The sequence below is a fragment of the Heptranchias perlo genome, unplaced genomic scaffold (assembly GCF_035084215.1).
Source record: "Heptranchias perlo isolate sHepPer1 unplaced genomic scaffold, sHepPer1.hap1 HAP1_SCAFFOLD_327, whole genome shotgun sequence".
In the NCBI taxonomy this organism is placed as follows: domain Eukaryota; kingdom Metazoa; phylum Chordata; class Chondrichthyes; order Hexanchiformes; family Hexanchidae; genus Heptranchias; species Heptranchias perlo.
The window spans coordinates 241,308-250,000 of NW_027139339.1; the positions used below are offsets into that span (position 1 = coordinate 241,308).

At 51.4% G+C, this 8,693-nt stretch overlaps 1 protein-coding gene across 1 annotated transcript in view; it reads right to left on the minus strand.

Annotated features, from left to right (window-relative positions):
• Positions 1–328: 328 nt before the first annotated feature.
• LOC137311331 (leukosialin-like) overlaps positions 329–8,693 on the minus strand; it is an 11,771-nt gene continuing 3,406 nt past the window's right edge. Inside the window, exon 2 of the mRNA XM_067978608.1 lies at positions 329–3,619. Within this exon, the coding sequence (XP_067834709.1) occupies positions 2,064–3,518 (1,455 nt within the window). The 5' untranslated portion in view covers positions 3,519–3,619 and the 3' untranslated portion in view covers positions 329–2,063. The remainder of the gene's footprint in view (positions 3,620–8,693) is intronic.

Sequence of the window (8,693 nt, forward strand, 5' to 3'; positions counted from 1 at the left end):
TTGGTTAGACCACACTCGGAGCAATGTGCTCAGTTCTGGTCTCCATATACCTTGGTTAGACCACACTTGGAGCACTGTGCACAGTTCTGGTCTCCATATACCTGGGTTAGACCACACTTGGAGCACTGTGCACAGTTCTGGTCTCCATATACCTGGGTTAGACCACACTTGGAGCACTGTGAACAGTTCTGGTCTCCATATTATAAAAAGGATATAGAGGCACTGGAGAAGGTGCAAAAAAGATTTACTGGGATGATACCCATTTCAATCTCCCTCCAGCAAGACGAGGCCAGTCCCCCATGTAAGCATTGTGAAGACGCAGACTGGGTTTAATTTCAGTGTCTTTTTATTGGATCGATACAAATCCTCCATCAGCTCAAAGTTGTTATCAGAGTGAAATGTCCACTCAGGACACAGAGTTTCAGCTCCAGCTTCTCCCCCAAACCTCTCGCACACTCCATGTACCGAGAAGCAGAGAATATAAGAGCAGGGAGGTTATGCTGGAACTGTATAAAACACTGGTTAGGCCACAGCTTGAGTACTGTGTACAGTTCTGGTCACCACATTACAGGAAGGATGTGATTGCACTGGAGAGGGTACAGAGGAGATTTACGAGGATGTTGCCAGGACTGGAGAATTTTAGCTGTGAGGAAAGATTGGATCGGCTGGGGTTGTTTTCATTGGAACAGGGGAGGCTGAGGGGAGATTTAATTGAGGTGTATAAAATTACGAGGGGCCGAGATAGAGTGGATAGGGAGGACCTATTTCCCTTAGCAGAGGGGTCAATAACCAGGGGGCATAGATTTAAAGTAATTGGTAGAAGGATTAGAGGGGAGCTGAGGAGAAATGTTTTCACCCAGAGGGTGGTGGGGGTCTGGAACTCACTGCCTGAGAGGGTGGGAGAGGCAGAAACCCTCAACTCATTTAAAAAGTATCTGGATGACCACCTGAAGAGCCGAAACCCACAGGGCTACGGACCAAGTGCGGGAAAGTGGGATTTGGCTGGGTGGCTCGATTTCGGCCGGCACGGACACGATGGGCTGAATGGCCTCCTTCTGTGCCGTAACTTTCTCTGATTCTATGATTGTAAGACTGTGCTGTAGGCCCGAGTGCTTCCCCTCAGCCCCAAATCCCAGCCCCGCCTCACTCTTCCTCCATCTCCTCCTGCCCATTTCAGCCCTGCTCTACGTCCAGTCCCCAGGATGTGCTGATCGGGACGGAGCAGGCAGAAAGTTCGAGCACCTTCCCAATTAACTCCGCCAGAGTGGAGACTCCCCCGAGGTACGGGTCCCCCCCGCGGGGCACCGACTCTCCCCGGGGTACGGGTCCCCCCCGCGGGGCACCGACTCTCCCCGGGGTACGGGTCCCCCCCGTGGGGCACCGACTCTCCCCCGGGGTACGGGTCACCCCCGCGGGGCACCGACTCTCCCCCGGGGTACGGGTCACCCCCGCGGGGCACCGACTCTCCCCCGGGGTACGGGTCCCCCCCGCGGGGCACCGACTCTCCCCCGGGGTACGGGTCCCCCCCGCGGGGCACCGACTCTCCCCGGGGTACGGGTCCCCCCCGCGGGGCACCGACTCTCCCCCGGGGCAGTCTGGAAAGATCCCCCTAACCTCTGTAACCTCGTAGCCCCGTCCAATGGGTGAACGCTGGGACCAGGAGACACTTCACGGGGGCGTTGGTCAGGAATTCAAACAGGGTCGAACTCTGACTGCGGATTTCCAATAAAAAGACAAAAGAACAAACCAGGCAAAGTGGAGAGGAGCAATGGAACAGGAGGAGGCCATTCAGCCCCTCGAACCTGTTACACAGGAACAGGAGGAGGCCATTCAGCCCCTCGAACCTGTTACACAGAAACAGGAGGAGGCCATTCAGCCCCTCGAATCTGTTACACAGGAACAGGAGGAGGCCATTCAGCCCCTCGAGCCTTTTCCGCGGTGCGATGGAGGAGGTGAAACTCACTCGACAGAAAGAAACTTCCTAATGTGCCTGGCCAGGTGCGTTCTGGGAGTGGGATCGGAGTAAGAAGCTGAGAGTGCGATGGGACAGAAGTGTCCCCGTCTCACAAGGAAGTCTTGACCGAGAATGAGTCTAGCTTCTCTCCTTCTCCGCTCCCGATCTCGGGAGGTGGTAACGCCACATCGTTGAGAGGAGGAGGAGGTGGGAGGTCATTGCAGGATTCATGCTTCATCTCACCGTTAGGCTGCGAGGGAGAAGGAGGAGGAGGCAGGAGGAGCTTTTGATCGCTGCTCTCCTGGGAGACAGGACACCCAGAGCTCTGGCCGGTGGTGGAGGCTTGGTCTCCCTCTGGTGATTGTGATCCAATCACCTGGCCATTGGGCTCCTTGAACAGGAGAGGTTGTTGAACTCCTTGAGCTGCGTCCTTGGCGTCTCTGACCACATCTACCTCTTCCAGCAGCACGGATACTGCTCGCGATTTCCTTTTGCCAAAGAAAGTGGACAGGGACATGCGTTTGGCTGCCTTGTCTTCCTCTGCCTTCTCCTCTGTCCCGTCAATTGCCCCTCCCTCCTCCGGGAGTGCCACAGGCCCTGCCCAAGCGTCCTCCGCCTTGGCCGCCTTCTTTCTTTGGGGGTCGAACGTCTGCGAGTGTCTTTGCTTTCGCCTCATGATACAGAAGACAACACCGCCAGCAACAACAATAGCGAAGATTAATATCACGATGACGATCACAATCGAACTAATGGACTTGGAGTGCGGGAGTGGAGAAGTGGGATTGGACAGAGCTGTGTCCGGAGATTCAGAGACTCTGGAAGAGGTGAATGTGGGCGAAGATTCAGAGACTCTGGAAGAGGTGAATGTGGGCGAAGATTCAGAGACTCTGGAAGAGGTGAATGTGGGCGAAGATTCAGAGACTCTGGAAGAGGTGAATGTGGGCGAAGATTCAGAGACTCTGGAAGAGGTGAATGTGGGCGAAGATTCAGAGACTCTGGAAGAGGTGAATGTGGGCGAAGATTCAGAGACCGTGTATGGGTTGGATGTGGTTGCCAAGGTAACCGGTTGAATGGTCGACAGGATGAGGTTTGTGGAGGACACTGGCCTCTGTGTGGTGCTGAAATGGAGATCGGTTGATGAGGAGAATCTGGTAGGACGCAGGGTCTGGGTCGTGGCTGTGTTGCTGGTTGACAGTCCCGATGTGGTGAAACGTCTGCTGAACAAGGATGTGGGCTGAACAGAGACACCATTCCTGCTTTGGGTGATGCCGGGTTCTCCCGTTAAGGCCTCAGAGATGGCGTTGGTTGTCGTCAATTCTGCTGCGGTTCCGACCAGCAGGGATTGGATGTCCCCGGTCGTGGCAGAGCTTGAAGTCCCCTCTTTCCTGGGGGCACTTGTCACTTCACTGACTCCAATCACCGTGACGATATCTGTGGAGATGGGCTCGAGTGGTGAAATATTGGCCATCTCGTCCATGGACACCGTACTCACCATCTCGAGAGACACCAGCCCATAATTCTCAGCGATGACTCCCAGGAAGAGGAAGAGTCTGGGGTAAAACATGATCGGGCATCGAGAGCCTCCTCCAGCCAGTTTCAGAGGGGGCCAAGAGGTTACAGCAAAAATGGAGGGTCAGGAGGGGGAAGCTCCTAAAACTGGGGGACCTGCAGAATCAATAGGGAAAGGGAACCATTACAGGCAGGAATACTGGGAAATGTTCACTGATACCCCACACCCTCACTGTAACCCCCGATACCCCACACCCTCACTGTAACCCCAATACCCCACACCCTCACTGTAACCCCCGATACCCCACACCCCTCACTGTAACCCCCAATACCCCACACCCTCACTGTAACCCCCAATACCCCACACCCCTCACTGTAACCCCAATACCCCACACCCCTCACTGTAACCCCAATACCCCACACCCCTCACTGTAACCCCCAATACCCCACACCCTCACTGTAACCCCCGATACCCCACACCCCTCACTGTAACCCCCAATACCCCACACCCCTCACTGTAACCCCCAATACCCCACTCCCCTCACTGTAACCCCCGATACCCCACACCCCTCATTGTAACCCCAATACCCCACACCCCTCACTGTAACCCCCAATACCCCACACCCCTCACTGTAACCCCAATACCCCACACCCCTCACTGTAACCCCCGATACCCCACACCCCTCACATTAACCCTTTGTCTCTTGGAATCGTCTCTGATTTTGAGTCTCACATTTTTCATCTCTTCTGGTCCTGTATTTTATTTTTATTTGGTGCAGTTTTATCTTTTATTCAATATGTTTAATACAGGAAAGTGTGAGACCTGGACTGTGATCACTTCACATTGTAATTTCCAGTGAACAGGAAGTTGTGTGAACCTTGCTTTGAGTGAGAGGGAAAGATATTGACTGTGGTTCGGGTGTCATTCCCATCAGGACCCTCCGAAACCAGGCAAACAAACTTGGGCAAATGAGTGAGTGAATGAGTGGGCAATGATTTCTGACCTCCTAATCCTGAGTAATGTGATGCCTTTCTCCGTTTGATTCCAGGGTCCGTCCCACCCCTCGACCGAGCAAAGGCACAATATAAAGCTAAAGAGAATGATTTATCCAGATACCATGTACGGTGGTAATCCTGAGGACTGGGAGATACATAGAAACAACAAAGGGACACAAAGAAAATATTATGAGCTGCAAAAAGGTAAAAGGGACTAGAACTTGCAAGTAATATAAACGCCAGGAGTAAAAGCTTTGATGAATATATTAAGAGTGAGAGAGTGGCTATGGGAGATTGGGCCCATTAAAGACAGACGCAGGTGATACTGTCATAGACAACAAGGTAATGGCAGATTTATTAAACAAGTACTTTTATGAGGACTTTTGTTGATAATTGGTTCTCAGGTAGGAGACAGAGAGAGGGGATTAAGAGTACATCCTCTGATTGGTGTCTCCCAGCGATCTGTACTGGGGTCTCAGCTTTTCACCAGATTTATTAATGACTTGAATAGAACATAGGATCATAAGAAATAGGAGCAGGAGGAGGCCACTCGGCCCCTCGAGCCTGCTCCGCCATTCCATCAGATCATGGCTGATCTTCGACCTCAACTCCACTTTCCCGCCCGATCCCCATATCCCTGATTCCCCGAGAGTCCAGAAATCCATCGATCTCAGCCTTGAATATTCTCAACGACTGAGCACCCACAGCCCTCTGGGGGAGAGAATTCCAAAGATTCACAACCCTCTGAGTGAAGAAATTCCTCCTCATCTCAGTCTTGAATGGCCGACCCCTTATCCTGAGACTATGCCCCCTGGTTCTAGACTCTCCAGCCGGGGGAAACAGCCTCTCAGCATCTACCCTGTCAAGCCCTCTAAGAATTTTATCTGTTTCAATGAGATCACCTCTCATTCTTCTAAACTCCAGAGAGTATCGGCCCATTCTACTCAATCTCTCCTCATAGGACAACCCTCTCATCCCAGGAATCAATCTAGTAATTGTATATCCAAGTTTGTAAATGACTCTAAGTTAGAAGGGACAGAGAGTTGTGTAAATGGGTGCAAGAAGTTACAAAATGTTGTAGACAGATTTAGTGAATGGGCAAAACTGTGGCAAATGGAGTTCAGTGTGGGGAGAGTGTGAGATCATCGACTTTAGACCTAAGGAAGATCGATCAGAGTGTTCTCCAAATGGGGAGAGGCTCGGCACTGTGGAGGAGCAGGGAGATTACAGGGTCCCGATACAGAAATCATTAAAAGCCAGTGGACAGGTACAAAGAGAAAACAAAAAGGCCAGTGGGAGGGAGGCCTTTATCTCGAGGGGCTGGAATACGAAGGGATGGGAGATGATGCTCCAGTAATACTGACCTCTGGTCAGACCCAGTCTGGAGAGACTGCGTTCAGTTCTGGGCACCGCACCTCAGGAAGGATATACTGGCCTTGGAGGGGGCGCAGAGCAGATTCACCACAACGATCCCGGGGGCTTAAAGGGTTAAATAACGAGGACAAGTTGCATAATCTAGGCTTGCATTACTGTCACTTAGAAAGGCACGGACTAATCAAGGACAGTCAGCACGGATTTGTTCAGGGAAGGTCGTGTCTGACTAACTTGATTGAATTTTTCGAGGAGGCGACAAGGAGGGTCGATGAGGGTAACACGTTTGATGTAATCTACATGGATTTTAGGAAGGCTTTTGACAAGGTCCCACATGGCAGACTGGTCAAAAAAGTAAAAGCCCATGGGATCCAAGGGAGAGTGGAAAATTGGATCCAAAATTGGCTCAGTGGCAGAAAGCAAAGGGTAATGGTCGACGGGTGTTTTTGAGACTGGAAGGCTGTTTCCAGTGGGGTTCCGCAGGGCTCGGTACTCGGTCCCTTGCTTTTTATGATATATATTAATGATTTGGACTTAAATGTAGGGGGCATGATTGAGAAATTTGCAGATGACACAAAGATAGGCCGTGTGGTTGATAGTGAGGAGGAAAGCTGTAGACTGCAGGAAGGTATCAATGGACTGGTCAGGTGGGCAGAAAAGTGGCAAATGGAGTTCAATCCAGAGAAGTGTGAGGTAATGCATTTGGGGAGAGCAAACAAGGCAAGGGAATACACAATAAATGGGAGGATACTGAGAGGTGTAGAGGGAGTGAGGGACCTTGGAGTGCATGTCCACAGATCCCTGAAGGTAGCAGGACAGGTAGATAAGGTGGTTAAGAAGGCAGACGGGATACTTTCCTTTATTAGTCGAGGCACAGAATATAAGAGCAGGGAGGTTATGCTCGAACTGTTTAAAACATTGGTTAGGCCACAGCCTGAGTACTGTTTATAGTTCTGGTCACCACATTACAGGAAGGATGTGATTGCACTGGAGAGGGTGCAGAGGAGATTTACGAGGATGTTGTCAGGGCTGGAGAATTTTAGCTGTGAGGAAAGATTGGATAGACTGGGGTCGTTTTCATTGGAACAGAGGAGGCTGAGGGGAGATTTAATTGTATAAAATTATGAGGAGCCGAGATCGAGTGGGTAGGGAGGGTCTATTTCCCTTAGCAGAGAGGTCAGTGACCAGGGGGCATAGATTTAAAGTAATTGGGAGAAGGATTAGAGGGGAGCTGCGGAGAAATGTTTTCACCCCGAGGGTGGTGGGGGTCTGGAACTCACTGCCTGAGAGGGTGGGAGAGGCAGAAACCCTCAACTTATTTAAAAAGTATCTGGATGTGCACCTGAAGAGCCGAAACCCACAGGGCTACAGACCAAGAGCGGGAAAGTGGGATTAGGCTCAGATACGATGGCCCGAATGGCCTCTTTCTGTGCAGTAAATTTTCAATGATTCTATGATTCTATAATCCTCTCTCTCTCCCAACCTCTCCTCTCTCTCTCTCTCTCTCTCCTAATCCCAACCTCTCCTCTCTCTCTCTATCCCAACCCCTCCTCTCTCTCTCTCTCTATCCCAAACTCTTCTCTCTCTCCCTCTGTCCCAACCTCTCCTCTCTCTCTCTCTGTCCCAACCTCTCCTCTCTCTCTATCTCAACCCCTCCTCTCTCTCTCTCTCCATCCCAACCTCTTCTCTCTCTCTCTCTATCTCAACCCCTCCTCTCTCTCTCTCTCCATCCCAACCTCTTCTCTCTCTCTCTCTCTATCCCAACCTCTTCTCTCTCTTTCTCTATCCCAACCTATCCTCTCTCTCTCTCCATCCCAACCTCTTCTCTCTCTCTCTCTATCCCAACCTCTCCTCTCTCTCTCTCTATCCCAACCTCTCCTTTCTCTCTCTCTCTCCCAACCTCTCCTCTCTCTCTCTCTCTATCCCAACCTCTCCTCCCTCTCTCTCTCTCTCTAACCTCTCCTCTCTCCTCTCTCCTCTCTCTCTCTAACCTCTCCTCTCTCCTCTCTCTCTCTCTAACCTCTCCTCTCCTCTCTCTCTAACCTCTCCTCTCTCTCTCTCTCTCTAACCTCTCCTCTCTCTCTCTCTCTCTAACCTCTCCTCTCTCTCTCTCTCTCTCTAACCTCTCCTCTCTCTCTCTCTCTCTCTAACCTCTCCTCTCTCTCTCTCTCTCTCTAACCTCTCCTCTCCTCTCTCTCTCTCTCTCTAACCTCTCCTCTCTCCTCTCTCTCTCTCTAACCTCTCCTCTCTCTCTCTCTCTCTCTCTAACCTCTCCTCTCTCTCTCTCTCTAACCTCTCCTCTCCTCTCTCTCTCTCTCTAACCTCTCCTCTCTCCTCTCTCTCTCTCTAACCTCTCCTCTCTCTCTCTCTCTCTCTAACCTCTCCTCTCTCCTCTCTCTCTCTCTAACCTCTCCTCTCTCTCTCTCTCTCTAACCTCTCCTCTCCTCTCTCCTCTCTCTCTCTCTAACCTCTCCTCTCTCTCTCTCTCTCTAACCTCTCCTCTCTCTCTCTCTCTCTAACCTCTCCTCTCTCTCTCTAACCTCTCCTCTCCTCTCTCTCTCTCTCTCTAACCTCTCCTCTCTCTCTCTCTCTAACCTCTCCTCTTCTCTCTCTCTCTCTAACCTCTCCTCTCCTCTCTCTCTCTCTAACCTCTCCTCTCTCTCTCTCTCTCTAACCTCTCCTCTCTCTCTCTCTCTCTAACCTCTCCTCTCTCTCTCTAACCTCTCCTCTCCTCTCTCTCTCTCTCTCTAACCTCTCCTCTCTCTCTCTCTCTAACCTCTCCTCTTCTCTCTCTCTCTCTAACCTCTCCTCTCCTCTCTCTCTCTCTAACCTCTCCTCTCTCTCTCTCTCTCTCTCTAACCTC